This window comes from Apiospora aurea (assembly GCF_038362705.1).
Source record: "Apiospora aurea strain CBS 24483 chromosome Unknown utg000005l_segment0_segment0, whole genome shotgun sequence".
NCBI classification, from domain to species: Eukaryota; Fungi; Ascomycota; class Sordariomycetes; order Amphisphaeriales; family Apiosporaceae; genus Apiospora; species Apiospora aurea.
This window is the reverse complement of record NW_027117392.1, coordinates 4125913-4140787: the sequence shown is the minus strand read 5'-3', so window position 1 is coordinate 4140787 and position 14875 is coordinate 4125913. Positions and strand designations below refer to the sequence as shown.

General features: G+C 54.6%; 7 protein-coding genes across 7 annotated transcripts; 2 read left to right on the top strand and 5 right to left on the bottom strand.

Moving 5' to 3' along the window:
* Positions 1-320: 320 nt before the first annotated feature.
* Positions 321-1127, top strand: PG986_007839 (uncharacterized protein; the record flags this gene model as incomplete). The annotated part of the gene is made up of 1 exon (XM_066844061.1): positions 321-1127. One exon carries the CDS (start codon positions 321-323, stop codon positions 1125-1127), a length of 807 nt encoding a protein of 268 aa, XP_066700173.1.
* A 1047-nt stretch (positions 1128-2174) lies between these two features.
* On the bottom strand, positions 2175-2478 carry PG986_007838 (uncharacterized protein; the record flags this gene model as incomplete). The annotated part of the gene is made up of 2 exons (XM_066844060.1): positions 2175-2234; positions 2305-2478. 2 exons carry the CDS (start codon positions 2476-2478, stop codon positions 2175-2177), a joined length of 234 nt encoding a protein of 77 aa, XP_066700172.1.
* Positions 2479-3598: 1120 nt separating this feature from the next.
* PG986_007837 (uncharacterized protein) lies at positions 3599-4489 on the bottom strand (the record flags this gene model as incomplete). The annotated part of the gene is made up of 3 exons (XM_066844059.1): positions 3599-3930; positions 3989-4151; positions 4232-4489. The coding sequence occupies 3 exons, from the start codon at positions 4487-4489 to the stop codon at positions 3599-3601; spliced, it is 753 nt and encodes a 250-aa protein (XP_066700171.1).
* A 961-nt stretch (positions 4490-5450) lies between these two features.
* On the top strand, positions 5451-7248 carry PG986_007836 (uncharacterized protein; the record flags this gene model as incomplete). The annotated part of the gene is made up of 2 exons (XM_066844058.1): positions 5451-5933; positions 6001-7248. The coding sequence occupies 2 exons, from the start codon at positions 5451-5453 to the stop codon at positions 7246-7248; spliced, it is 1731 nt and encodes a 576-aa protein (XP_066700170.1).
* Positions 7249-7511: 263 nt separating this feature from the next.
* PG986_007835 (uncharacterized protein) lies at positions 7512-8348 on the bottom strand (the record flags this gene model as incomplete). Its single annotated transcript, XM_066844057.1, has 1 exon — positions 7512-8348. The coding sequence occupies one exon, from the start codon at positions 8346-8348 to the stop codon at positions 7512-7514; it is 837 nt and encodes a 278-aa protein (XP_066700169.1).
* Positions 8349-9015: 667 nt separating this feature from the next.
* PG986_007834 (uncharacterized protein) lies at positions 9016-10390 on the bottom strand (the record flags this gene model as incomplete). The annotated part of the gene is given in 4 exon segments (XM_066844056.1): positions 9016-9681; positions 9781-10239; positions 10256-10323; positions 10381-10390. The coding sequence occupies 4 exon segments, from the start codon at positions 10388-10390 to the stop codon at positions 9016-9018; spliced, it is 1203 nt and encodes a 400-aa protein (XP_066700168.1).
* Positions 10391-11855: 1465 nt separating this feature from the next.
* On the bottom strand, positions 11856-13802 carry PG986_007833 (uncharacterized protein; the record flags this gene model as incomplete). Its single annotated transcript, XM_066844055.1, has 3 exons — positions 11856-12726; positions 12794-13187; positions 13256-13802. 3 exons carry the CDS (start codon positions 13800-13802, stop codon positions 11856-11858), a joined length of 1812 nt encoding a protein of 603 aa, XP_066700167.1.
* Positions 13803-14875: the final 1073 nt, after the last annotated feature.

Here is a 14875-nt window from a genome sequence, read left to right as displayed (position 1 = left end):
ACCTGCCTACTACTAACCTACTACTGTACCCTACCCCATAACCACCCCCTCCGATTCCATATTCGTGGCCCACCGGATACCCCCAACATCGGCGACGAAAGACACAGCAAGCCCGCCCCCACTGTGAACAACAAGACTTCCAGTCATCGCCGTTTGCGCTACATCACCATTTTGCTTACCGCCACATCATCCGGATTACGCTTACCCAGTCCGACACTATCTGGGCATCTGTACGGCTCATCGCCCAACTACCGACCATTCTACGACCCAAAGGAGACACGACACTTTGGCTTGGGGCTCCCTCGTCAGCAAAGGCAATCATGGACAGCAACATGCGGGGCACGTCGCCAACAAAGACTCCTGCCGCTGGCCTCGATTCGCCAGAGCAACTTATGGATGCTTTCAAGAACGCTGCTTTGTCCGTCACAAAACTATACAAAACATCCGCTGCGGCACAGACCAAAGCCCGCTCCGATGGCTACCAGGACTGCCTCGAGGACCTCCTAGCTTTCCTCGAAAAGCAGAACATCGGCCTGGCCGACGGGGAAGGCCGCCAGATTCGGCTATGGGTCAACGAGCGATACGAGGGGCGAGACAGCTCGTCCCAGCCTGTCGACAGCGAGGACGAGGTGGAAAACATGAAACCCGAGGCTCCTCCGGCATCTGAGCTGCATCGTTCGAGCAGCAACGCCAACTTGCCAGCACATCAGCAACCACAGCAGCAACAGCAGCATGAACTGAGGACGAACTCGGCCCCGCCTGCTTCCACTTCGGATCTCATCAACCAGAAAATCGCTGGCAGCGTCCAAGCAGCTGCTCCGCCGCCCCATTTCGTGGTACCAACCCAGGACACTTTCACGTTTCAGTCTTCGGTGGCCTACCCTTCCGAGTCCGACCTCAATATCGCCAACCTCGACTTGTCGGATAAATGTTCCAACGACGCTGCCAACCACCACCCCGCTACACAGAACTTCCGGCCCAAACCTAGCAGGTCTGGTGCTCGCCCGAAGACTGGCCATATCAGCAAAACCACGGGCAAGCGCAAGATTAACTTGGCCGAGCTGTTCGACGTAGGCAAGGATCTTTTTGGTGGCAACGGCGGAGGCAAACGCAGTCGACACACCTGATGGATATCCCGATTGTCTTTTTCGTCTACGCACTCGTCCGTCCATCACTCATGTTATTTACCTATCTGCGAAGAGATCCTAGGTCTGCCAACGGACCTGGACCTACAAATACGCTTCGGGGCATAGACATGGCACAGCGGCGTACGCGTCTCTTTCCTACTGCATTCACATCTGGCATGGCATGGCGGGGGGGCATTATGTGGTACTAGGGAGCATCCTAGGGGAGTTTTTGAGGACGCCACCAACCTTTTCGTTCTTGGCCGTTTGCATAGGAAAGGGGGGTTTCATGGACTTTATTTGTCAAGGGTTACAACAGATTCATCGATTATATGGCTTGCTTTTCTGCCACTATGTGTCTCTCTATATGGGGTTTCGAACCAATGCTAGAGAGTCCGCGGGAGGTTCGCCTTGTCCACGATTTGTACATAGCGGCATGCGTCCTTACTTCGGTATCATAAAGAGCGAATTTTTAGACGGAGCAATAGTAACTTGTATCGCGACTTCTTTCTAGTTGGTTGTGTATACCTGTTAGACTATCCGGCTGACAATTTTGGTCCATAATTGTTTTAATTTAATTGAGATATGATTTATGATATACTGCATCGGGCAGCAACAACAGTAGCTCATCACAAGTATTGTTCACGGGTTTCTGATAGGGCCAACACACAAGGTTTGACACGAGGGCTGCCACAAGTTCGCGGGGGGGGAACCTACTCTTATATAGACAAATTCTCGGTTTAGCTGTTAAAAATTGATTGTTGTATAACACCAGTCATTAAATCAACGGCAATACTATTAGTTGTGTGGGTGTAAAGTTGTGTTGGGGTATGTTTATACAGATAAACATCGCTCCCATATCCATCTCAGCTCATAGCTTTCTAAGTGCCATCGTAAACATCGTAATTGGTATCATCATATAGTACAGTCCTAACTCATCTCCTAATCTCTTCCGAGTCTCCATGTTGTTGTTATGGGTATCTTCATCATCGTACACTTGGTGTTATACTCCTCATCAGTGTCGCCAATGTAACTGAACTGATCGATCGTCTAGTAGTGGCGATGGCTGCCACGGCCATCAGTCCCGTGCATGCGGCGAGTGCCAGCGGCCTGTGATGTATTAGTGTTATTCCATGAATACGGTAAGTATGAGGAGATAGAGAGTGAAGTAGAATCTCACCTTTTGGCCGGGACGGCGTGTCAGAGAGCCCTTGAGCTTCAGCATGGCTCCGCTGACCTTGTCACCGAGAGTGGCATGGCGCTTCTGGTGGTGGACGACCTTCTTGCGTCCGAATAGACCGCGTCTGCGGGTGGTGGTAGTGTGGGTGGTGCGGGTAGTGTGGTGGTGAGGCATGTTGGATACTTTGTGTCCGTACTTGAGTGTTTTGAGCGAAGGCATACAGGTTATGACCGGTAGTTTGGTTTATGGAACCGATGAATGAGTCAGAGTTGTGGTTAAGTTGTTAATGAGACAGAGACAGAGAGTAGCTATGGACTGTTTAGGTGAAGAATATCAAACACTTCTTATACCCCGTCATCCACAGCAGATGCGTTACAATAAGAGTCTAGACTCTCCCAAATGCCATCCATCATCATCCAGATCTACCATGACATCAAACCCTACGTAGCATCCCGAAGATCGACGTTCGCAGACAAACAGGAAAGTGTTGGTGTAGGAGCGTAATGGCCCGTCCAAGGAACCGCTGTTTGCGATCCAGTGATCTAATCGAGGGATAGACTTCCCTGTCTGTCAGGCCCTGTTTCCGAAAGGACCCCTACTTTCGAAGTCATCCTTATCGGACCCTTGGGGTAACAACGCCTTACAACAGGTTTTTTTGGGCTGGTTTCGATCAGTGATGTGATCAAAAGGCCCAACTCGGTCGCACAATGCACACTACACCACGACAAAGGATGTCGATACAGTACCTAGGTACATGTAGGTAGGCGCGTTAGGGACCGCTATGACGCTAGCAACTGGGGCATTGATTGGCCAGCACTTGACGCAAGGGTCCAAAGGTGGAGATGCTGGCGGCCGCTATGTGGCTGGGCATGATGTCATGGCCGCAAGCCACATATTGCTTTGCTTCTGATTAAACCTGGAAGCTTGTGTTTGGGCGCAGCCAGCACCACAGGCAGACAGGTTCATAATTTGGCTCGCTCTGAATGACGACCATGCCGTCCTCGCAAGCTCTGGGTAATGAGGAGGGTTTTGTTTTGGATTCTGCGGCTAGACTAGGGTATTGGCTCCAGTGACGGCCCGTGAAATATGGCGAGACTTCGTTGGGGTGTTGCCAAACTTAGAGTTGGTCTGCTCCCAGCTGAGTGGTAGGCAAAAGCAAGTACTCGCAGCATGACGGTACTCGTAAGGCTGAACAACATTTCTATCGAACACGCAAATTCACACGTACTCTTTCTGCACCGCAGTATTATACGGTCGGTTCTTGTCCTTTTGAAAAGAAAGGTTCGACCAACACTCAGGAGCTCATTAGGTTCTTCTTGATCGTAGTCACATCCTCTGCTGAAAACCCAAGTTTCTGTGTCACAAACTTCTCGAAGCCACCATAGTCTCTCTGCACGCCGTTGACGAACGCGTTCCAGCTGGCAGCTGTCAGACTGCAGAGGTTCAAGAATCCCGGTTGATCCTCGCTCTTGGCATGAGTCCCGGCCATGGCAAACGCAATGAGCTGCTTTCGTACGGGCTCCGTGCCAATGCGAGAAAGTAAGTAGTCGAGGGTGACGGTATCTGGTGACGAACCAGCAAGGGTGAGGAGGAGACCGGAAATCACGCCCGTTCTATCCCGTCCGGCTGTTGTTCACAGCATGAGCGCTATCCTACCCATGCTTATATGATGTGGGTTTCTTACCGGTGCAGTGGTACATGAGGGGATCTGAAGGCCTGTCTCGAATGTGTTCAAGTATATCCTTCCAAACAGTAGAGTACACTTCGATGACCTCAAGGTACATATCCTCGTAGCCCTCCTCGCCGACGCCTGAGATGAACTTGTCCACGTCGGGTATGGAGTCTGGCTGTGTGTTCCGATGCCACGTGTTTTCGATGCCCTCGATCTCGGGATCTGGACTCCTTTCCCGCTCCTCGGGGAGCGCACATCGAAGACTCGCTTGATCCCCAGCTTGCCCGATATGACGGCCTTGCCGTTGTCTGTCAGCGCGGTGAGAGCACCGCTTCGGTAGATGAAGCCTGCCCGGATGGGGCTGCCCGGTACTAGACCCAGATCGCGAGTGTTGAAGGTCCCGTCGATGAAAACGAATGGGGGATTGGTGATGACGGGGCCATACTGCTCTTCGGAGATCTCCTGGGCAGCGTGTATTTCGGCAAGCTTGCGAAGCTCGGATACGTTCGACATGACGAATTAGGAAACTGTCTGTCGATTGCGGCTTATTCGACTTGAAATATCAATGTTAAGGGCAGGCAATCTCACAAGTCATGTAAGTCGTGTGGTGTTCGTATAGCTTCTTCGAGCATTTTATTGGGGCTTTCACTTAGTAATGAGAGCACATAGAGGGTGTTTACCGTTCGACATAGCCCCCATCTTGACTAACAAGCTGAAGACCCTTGATTTTTGTTGGTTCGTATTACCCCCGCCCCCGCACGACTATCATGATGCTGCTTTGCGAGAGAACTGGCAGATTCACCTGGCCGCAACTAAAAATATAACATCAATCAGTACATATGGAAGATGCGCTCCATGATCCAAGATCGTCATAACCAGAAGAGAGTGGATAGGAGAAAGGAGCAAGCCAAAGGACAAGCGGCCGCGTAGGTTCAACTGGCGAAAGCTTGAAGTCATGTACTACGGTTACGGCCTAGACAACGATAGCCTGACCGGGTGGCCCAAAGTCAAACTCATCATTGGCGTGCCTGACTAGAGTAGCCTAAGAAGTATTTGGTACTTACTTTCCGCACGATACAACTGCGGAACAAAATGTGCAATTGATTATAGCAGAGCTTCTACCATCGATAGACACGCGAGAGGTGACGTGCGTTGATGCATGTGTGTGTCACCATTTACGTGCATCATGCAACACACAATGGAGGCTTGTACGTGTACACGCAGACAGATAGACCCAGCTTGCCAGATTGTTATCAATTCAGGTCAATCAACGATGGGCAGGCAACATTGAACCAAATCTGCAAGCTCTCGGTGGGTCCTGCCGAATTCGGATGCGTGCTGCTTGCTTGTTGGTTGGCCCTTGCCCACATCGACATCACAGACAATCACCAAGATTGGTGGTCTTTTTCACTCAAGACAGCCTCGGCGCCTCAATTAAACGCAATCCGTCTTCGAGGGGCGAGGCATCAACAGGATGGGTTTGTTCGGGTCGTCTCGCTCCGGGGCGGGAAGCCCCCTCTGGCTGTATACCTCGGCCGTGGTGGTAGGCATTGCTGGCTTCGTCGGGTTCCGCCAAGGCGCCGTAGACTACTTCTTTTCCGAGACGCACTGCTACCAGTCCGTCAGAACCCACTCCGCAGCCGAGCCGTATGTCAACTGCTTCACGGTGACTCCATCTGGCACTTTCTCCAAGGTCTTCCGGTCGGATCCAGACTCCTCACTGGCCAAGTCTGCCCAACCAGGCCACGTTATACCAGGACTGTGGGACGGCCATGGGCATCTACTCCAGTACGGAGAGTTTCTGAACTCGGTCGATTTGTTCGGATCGTCCTCCTTCGACCAGGTCAGGACTCGTGTCAAAGACTACCTCGCTGAGAACTCTGGGTCGGGTACCAAGCAGGAATGGATCCGGGGCGTCGGCTGGGACCAGATGGCCCTTGGCCACATGCCCACAGCCGTGAGTAGCGGCTGCAGCTGGGCCACCTGGCTATGATGGTAGATCTATCTGCTGACCATTATTGCAGGCAGATCTTCTGGAGGACAGCGCTTTGAAGGACCTCTATATCATGCTTGACAGAGTCGACGTGCATTGCATTTGGGTCTCCCAGGCAGTGCTGGACCTTCTCCCCGAGTCACTGCCCGACGTTCCAGGCGGAGAGATCGTGAGGGAGCCGGGAATGGGCGTTTTCTGCGACAATGCCATGGATGTGGTCATGGACATCTGGCCCAAGCCGGACAGCAAGAAACAGCAGAGGTTCGTCAAGAGCGCCATGTCGAAGCTCAACGAATACGGCCTGGTGGGCATGCACGATGCCGGCGTCACCCCTGGGAACCTGAAGCTTTTCAGGGAACTTGCGGGGACGGATGACTGGTCAATCCGAGTCTATGCCATGATTGAATGCGATGAGCGGAACACATTCTGCGGCGACGCTGTGGAGAAGTTTGTTCATCCGGATGGGTTCCTCAGTATAAGGAGTGTCAAGCTGTTTGCCGACGGTGCTCTTGGGAGTTGGGGGAGCGCCATGCTCGAGCCCTATAGCGACCGCCCCGACACTACTGGATCCCTCCTTATCAATGCCACTGAGCTGACCAGAGTCGCCTCGGCTTGGGCTAAAGATGGCTACCAAGTCAATATACATGCCATTGGCGACCTCGCCAACCGGAACGCCATAGACTCCATGACTTCTGCCCTGGAGCTAGTGTGCCCTGATCATTCCTTGTCGGAATGTCAGTCACAGAGACGCTTCCGGATCGAGCATTCTCAGATCATCCATCCAGATGATCAACGCAGAATGCACTCCATCGGCATCATACCCTCGATTCAGCCCACGCACGCCACGTCGGATATGGCGTATGCAGAGAAGCGCCTGGGCAAGGAGAGAACAGATAGTGAGGCATATCGAATGCGGTCCTTGTTATATATCCGACCAGTGCTAGGTAGCGATTTCCCTGTGGAACCGTCAGATCCTTTCCAAGGCATCTATGCTGCAGTAACTCGAAAGAACCCGCATACTGGACGCGGTACCGATGACTCCCCGGATGGCTGGCAAACACAGGAGTCCCTGAGTCTCGACCAGGCGATCCGGGGCTTCAGCGAAGGCCCGGCCTTTGCTGGATTCATGGAAGGTAAGGCCGGGGCTATCAGAAAAGGGGCCTTTGCCGATTGGGTTGTGCTTGAAACGCTCTTGGAAGAGACCGATATCGAGGACTTTCGGTCGCTTAAGGTGAAGGAGACTTGGGTCGGCGGGAGAAGAGTTTACAAGAGAAACTGAATTAGAGAGGTGTATACGACGGCGTCCTGCTTTTTGAAGGGGGCGGATTTAGCAAGACAAGATAGAATTATGGCCATCGAGAATCGTGGAATAACGATGCAGAATTAGAAATAAAAAGAGCAACTGCTTGTGCAATGAACTTGATAACAGGCCACAAACACGAAAATTCACACTCGGTCTATTCGTCTATCTGTAGAAGTTTATCGCTCATCCTCCGGCGATCTTGGTTTTTCCCCTTGGAGGACCAGGGCTCCCAAATATCATCATGGCAGCACGTAGCTAACCCTCGAGTTCCCCTTTGCTCGGCTGATCTTCCGCACGTTGGTCTGGCCACACAGCTTGGTGCTGTCGACATGGGTGCCGCCGCACGGGTAGACCTCGGCGCCGACGATGTCGACGACGCGGAACTTCTCGTCGTTGGTCATGCCCATGGCCTTGCGGTCGGGGATGAGGCGCTCGAGCCCGCGGGCCCGGAAGTCGGCCTCGTCCCACCACTCGATCTGGACCGGCATGTCCTTGGCAACGTACTCGTCCACGCGTTGCTGGATCGCCTCCTTCCATTCCCCGTCGATCAGGCCGGCGAACTCGCACGCCGCCGTCGCGGGGAAGTGCGACGCCTTCAGCTCGTCGAAGCCGGCTACCTCGGATTCGAGCAGCCGCCGCACGGCGGCGCCGAGGACGTGGCCGGCGGTGTGGTACCGGGAGTAGAGGAGGCGCTTTTCGGCGTCGATGGCCTGGGTGACCGTCTCTCCTGGCTGGAAGACGGTGTCCTTGTTCTGGAGGAACTGGCCAAAGTGCAGGACCTCCCCCTCGCTCGCGGCGCTCATGCGCACCGCCGACACGGAGAACTTCACGCCGCCGCCGCTTTCCATGGACCCGACATCGCTGGGCTGGCCGCCGCCTTGCGGGTGGAAGATGGTCTGTTCCGCCACGACGACATGGTGGCGCTCTTCGGCCTCGGCGTCGCCCTCGCTTAGGGCGGCCTTGAAGAGCGCCTTATTGGACTCCTCGAGAGAGGCGTAGGACCGTACTGCCGTGACGGCGGCTTGTAGGGTGTGGAGGTGGGCGTTGCGCTGAAAGGCGAGGTATGTGCGCTGCATCTTGTGCGAGGTTGAGGAAGAATGAATGTGTGTTATGGAGTGGGTTGGTCGTTGGGCTTTTCTTTTTCCCTTTTCTCTTCCTCTTTGACCTAGCGTATGGCGCTTTCCAGGGCAGATGTGCAGATTCAGACGAAGTAAAGACGAGTCACTGTTGGCAACTCTGTACGTTGTTGCGGTTGCTATACTCGTGAATGCTTGTTCCCATTGACGGAAACTACGCATTGTGACTAACTATAAAGGGCAGGTGCGATGGATGACATTACAGAAGGGCAGAAGGGCGCAAAGACGCTAGTTCTGGACGCAGCTTCTCTGACTTCTCACCTATATCGGACCAGATCATGTTTCGAAAAGCTCTACACCGCATTCTATTACTTTCCATTGATATCGATGTTTGTACGGCGCACTGACATGCTCGATTCTAGCTACATCAATTGATCTTCCTTTCTCCCATCTGGAGAGGATCTGGTGTACTGCACTGTAGGTAGGTACGGCCAATCCAAAAAGAAACCTGATCTACCCCCTCGGGCCAGACAAATGACAGCGAGACGATCCAAGCTCAGGCCAGACAGCAACAACTTGGTGGAATAGAAAGGGACCATTGCAGTCTATGGTGGTATTGTTGAGGCGCTAAACGGACAAAAGGATCTGGAAGCATTCAGTATGATCTCTATTCATGCGGCGAGGGACCAGCGGTAATCACTGCACGCACCCTCCCAAAGGTGTCGAAAGGATCAACCTGAGACCGGATGAAGGAGTCTCGGTAATGCTGGTTCATGCAACCCACGCGGCAGCATCTACCCTCTGCTCCTGCTGCGCTGCTGCCGCTCGTCATTGTCGTGATGGACACGTCGCTCCATTTGCTACCGGCGCGGCTGCCACGCCTCCCGCCCGTCTGCCACCCCGGCGGCGGCGAGGTAGGGGAAACACTGGAATCGTGCTTGCGATCGCGGTCGCGGTCGCTGTCCAAGTGGTGCTCACATGTGAGCGAGTAGCGGCGACTGCGCTCGATCCGGATATCCCTCGTCACCATGATCCCCTCGGAGCTCAGAGAAGAGGAGGGCGAGGGCGGCGGCGGCGGCGGCGGCGGCGGCGGCGCCCCTGCGAAGAGCGACCCCGCGATCGGGATGGATGCGCAAACCGTCGCGCCGTTCACCTCGAGTACGGCGAGCATTACTGTCGTCGGCGCGTACCACGTTGGATCGAATGTGGGATAGGCTTCTGACTTCGCCCACATGAGTTGGACATGGATAAGGCGCCAGATTGCCATGGAGTTGACACTAGATAAGGCGCGAAAGAAAACCACGAAAATTAGCCTGCCTGCCTGCCTGCTTGCCTGCAAGAAGGTGATAAAAGCTCGGTCCAACTAGCACCGTCCCTCCATCGTTTGGGAACACGAGGAAGAAGAAAGGGGTCATGGCCAAGTGCTACTCACAATCCACCCATGGCCAACATTGCAGTCAGGCCCAATCTCGAACGGACATCGACCCCTTTTGCGAAAGTAAAGCGGGGTGGCGACTAGCAAGATGACGAGGTTCAACACCACATTGGTGCTCGTGACCGTGACATAGGTGTGGTAGAGACCGTCAGCCGTCGGAGCCCCGAACCCGTAGCAGCTGGCATGGCCCAATTCCCGCGACGTGTCCCAGAGGGCCACGGGCGGGAAGCAGGGGAACCACGAGATGAAAGAGATGCCGAGTCCGTAGAGCAGGGTGAAGGCGATGAGGCCCTGGCAGAGCCTCATCATCTGGGGCCTGTCTGGAAATATGCGGAGGTATTGGAACAGCAGCGCGAGCTTGACGCATATGCTGGACACGATGAATGTCCCCATGCCGATGTAGTGAAGCTTGTCATCACGCCCGCGCGTTAGCATCTCCCTATCGCGGCTGGGCCCCTGGGCGATCCCTTACAAGTAGGAAATTGGCAAGTTCCGCAGAGGAGATATCGACGACGTGCTGGCCCATGCCGTGGTCCGTAGCTGTGGTAAACGAAGTCAGCAAACCCTCCCTATTTGCTGTTCTTGGTCGCGACGTACATATGCACATTATGGTCGACCCAGCGATACAACAGATCTGGTTCGAGGAGTGGAACCTGGATGTCAGCTGAGTTCGCGTTCATCCCTGTCAAGCTGAAATCAGGGGCCTGGCTTGACGCACCAGTACTGCGAGGACGAGATAGTCATCCCACCATAAGGATCGCAATATCTTCGCACGCGAGTACAATCTGGCGCCGGCGCATACGCAAGTCAATAATGCCTTGGAGCAAAAGCAAAGTCGGCCTCTTTTTCCTCCCTCCTCCAGGCCTGGGCTCTTAGCGCGGGGCAGCCTTCTAGGCTTGTCGGGGAGCAAGTACTTGAACACTGACAGTGATGCCAATGATGTTGGATCGCCGGTTCCAGGCCGGCTGCGGTTCGTCTTGGTTATCGTAGGCGCCGTTCAGGTTGGTCACCAAGACCGCCGAGCCTACCATGGTCTCTGTTTCGAATTATTTTTTCGAATCCGGCAGCGGTGGGTCTAGCAGGGATATTGCTTTGTTTGGTTTCGAGGCCATATATATATGTCTGACATGATGATGCGCACACCTATATCTGTCAGGTGCACGCCGTTGAGTATGGCGTCTCATGTCGGTCTGGGTCACGACAGAGACAAGCCCTCAGCCTCAAGATTCGTGACTCGCACTCCCTGGGAAGTCATCGCGGTGGATGCCAAGTACCATACTCAGCACTCATTGTCGACGCCGACGCGATGTGTGTTTTGAGAGCTCGTTTCCCAAGAGCCCAGCCGCAGCATCTCTGGTCCCCCGGAATTCGATCCGGCACTATGTTTACGATCGCAAACATCTGGGGAATGCGGATTGGGCCGATAACTCGACGGTTCTAGACCTGCAACTGGGAAACATCAAGCACGTGGGATGAGTTGAGGAGATGGAGCTAGCGATGTACAAAACGCGCATGTATATGCGTATTACATTAAATACGGTAACCCCCGGAATATTGCGTTACGCTATATAAAAGGCGTTTTCCACGTATATATTGTATCGATAATGCAATACATAAGTATTTGGTCTTCCTACTAGGTAGCTCTCGCCGTCGGGGTCATCGTCGAGGGTCATCGTCGAGGGGCCAAACGGTCATCGGATCATTGGTTATTTTCTACGTAGTAGTCCTAAGCGCTGTTTTCTACGCAACAACGTGAAATGCACATACTACAATATACGCATACCGCGTTACGCAAAACGCATTTGTACATCGCTAGAGGGAACTGCGCGACGCCTCGGTCGTCTGGAAAGACTGGCAGTGTTGACTGGCTGCGAATTTGGATGCAGCAGGAGGCGAGTCAAGGCCAGAATTCCCCCGGGTCTTCTTATTCGACATCAGGTACGTCGTACTTCTCGAATCGGACGAAACCAGCCTTTCTCTTCTGACGAAGTAAGAAACAAGAAAAGAGAGCCAACATCTTGCATAGCATCGATCGGGTAGAGCGTCAGCTGGAACTCGATTTGCCCGCCTGCTTAAACTCGTCTCAACTGCACGCGAAACCCCCGTAGATTCAAGCCCGTCGCTACCCCATCCTCGCCCACGGTCGCCACGACGTCGTCGAGCGTGTTGAACTTGTAGATGAGGCGGTCCAGCTCCGCCCAGGTGACGCAGTGGAAAGTGGCCCAGACGTAGTCGCCGTCGATTTCGGCGTTCTGCTGGGGACTGCCGCTGTCCCAGTGAGCCCGCCACGAGACTTGCTGGGGGCCGCCGCCGCCGCCGCCGCCTGCCTTGAGCCCGCTCGGATACAACCGGGAAGGCACATAGGCGCCGTCGGTGAATTTACCATCCCCGTTGGCGTAGTTCACGTAGTTGGCGTTGACGTCGACGCCGCGCACGATCCAGTCCGTGATGCTGAGGCCGGGGCCGGTCTCGTCGACCGACAGCGTCAGCGTCGAGTTGGTCGCCGGATCCGCGTACGTGCCCGCCATGGCGGTCCGCGCCTCGGCCTTGCCGGCCTTTTCCAGGGCCGGCAGCAGCTCGCGAACCGCGTCGGAGCACATTTTGTAGACGGCGGCCGAGCCGGTCTCGAAGCCGCTCGTCAAAACGCTGGCGACGACGTCGTAGTCGGGTACCAGGCAGAAGGTGGCGTCGTAGCCCCAGATGTCGCCCGTCTTGGTGTAGACCTCGATCAGCCGCCCGTCGGCCGTGACGTTATCGGTGCGCAGGATCTCCCAGGGCTCGCCGAGCATCATAGAGGCGGACGAGGTGGCGATTCTGGGCTTCATCCACCTTCGCGTCTGGGCCGGTGTGAGCAGTTTGCTGGACAAGATGGCAGTGCCCAGGGCCAGGAAGTCGTTGGTACTGCTGTAGAAGCCACCGGCCCTGTCCGATGTCTCGTCAGTACTGAAGAAGCAGAAGACGACGGTGTATACAACAACAACAACAAAAAAAAAAAAAAAAAACTACTTACGAGCTGAACCATGGTCCAAAATCGGCATCCCACCAGTTCTTGTCAGGGGTCGTGTCTGGGATGAAGCCCCTTTTCGTGTCACTCGGCGGCCACCGGGTGAAAGTGGATGTCACGCCAAGAGGGTCCAGGATGGCGCATTGGATGTAGTCATCGAACGACTTTCCGGAAACAGCCTCTATCACCAGGGCAAGGATGCCAACGCCCACGTTTGAATACACGACCGACGTGAACGGGGCATACACGGGATGGTGTTTGCCAAAGTCGCGGTAGAGCTCAGGGGTAGTACAAGGCGGAAGAAGGAGAGTACCACCGCAGCCAGGCCCTGGATTGTCGGGCAGGGCAGGCAGCCCAAGTTCTGTCCAGTTCCCCGGGGCGGCGGCTAGATCAATTGGCACTTGGGCCGAGTCAGCCGTGGGACTTTGTACGTTTCACGACAAGTAAGAAGGGGCGTTGACAGCTTACAGTCAGAACCGAGGCCGGACTGATGCGATGCTAGGGATCCCAGTGTGATCTCATCCCAGTCTGGTGTCGTTATCTCATTGACTTCGTCTCCTGGCTGACGCGTCAAGTCCCGTAACTGGGGTAAGTATTTGGTAACCGGATCGTCCATCCGGACTCCGTCCAGAAGCAGGAGGCCGAGAACCGTAAAGAGCTTGGATATACTGGCGATCCTGTACACGGTGTCGGCGTCCACCTTGTGGGTACCCGAAGTGTTGAAGTGCGGAGGGGTATAGTGGAAGCTGAAGAAGGGCTGGTCCTCATGGATCGATTTGACAGCGACCGAAACCGCCGAGGCATTGTAGCCCGCGGTGAGGGCATTCAGGCTACCCTCAAAGGACTTGGCAGCAGCTTGGACGTCCGGGTCTGCTGACGGCCTGACTGGAGCTGGAAGCACAGGGCCCAGAGGCGGACAGGGGCCGAACGATACAGCTGAGGCCACGCCACTCAAAGTAGTCCAAGTGAAAGCTGCTGCCGCAACAGCAGCGAAAAGACGCTTTGAGGGACCCATTTCACCCAGACAAGGCAGCGAGATAGCTTACGGCTGTCGAGTAGAACACGACCAGAAGCACTTGCCACGGCCGACTTTCCTTCCCGTGGTATTTACTTAAGAAAAGCCCAGGGTTATCTTTGGACAGTTTCCACTTCGGGTAAGTGGGTTGTTCTTGGGTGGGTGATTGCATATGCCTTGCATAATAGCACAGCCATGCAATTGGCACAGGACGCGGCTATCGTCAACATGAGGGGGGTTGTACCTTACGCGCATGAGGCTAGACGACGGAGATCGATTTCCTGTTGAAGCAAGCATGGGCAGCAAGGCAAACTGCCGGGTCACGTTAGATTATGGTGGTAACCAATCCGCTGTCTACGTGCGGAACCACAACCTTTGGAGACTTATGCTGGGATTTGCAAGGCCGCCGGGCGACCTTGGGGGGATATCAGAGCCCGGCAGGCATGTTGTGAAGGATAGCCCCCTCGTGATTCTGCATTTCCGCGGCTGACTATAGTGAAATCAACCGGTGAGAGTTGAGACTGTGCCCATGTACCCAGGGCTCTTCAAGCATACATCTGCGCATACGCACATACATGTACAGTACGTTATACGAGCCCGTCAAAGAACATGCCCTCGCTGCAGTGTAACGTGTAGCTGGGACACTTCCGAAGACGGTATAGTCTGCCTCCGCCCCCCAACAACCTTGGATATAGCAACCTAGAGCCGTGGCTTGTCGTTCCCGTAGTATGTATGGTACTGTCGGACAGAGGCCCTGTTTTGCGCCCCGAGGCGAGCAAAGGGACTGAACCAGCTTCTTGCTTTTTCCCGTATCCCCCTCAAGCCACATTGTCTGGGCCTTGCGGTTTGGTACCTTGTGCCAAATAATATGTGAGACTATAGTGAAATGAGCGAGCGGGGTTGCGTAGCAAACATCCGGGAAAGCACACCGGGAGGAGGAGGGGAGGGGAGAGCCTGATGCCCAAAGAGATCTAAAGCCGGTCTGGACATTGTGAGAGCGCGGTAATCCTCTCTCCGACCCCCTAGCCATTCCTTCCGAGGGCGGTCTGCGTACCTCTCATGTACATGAAGGT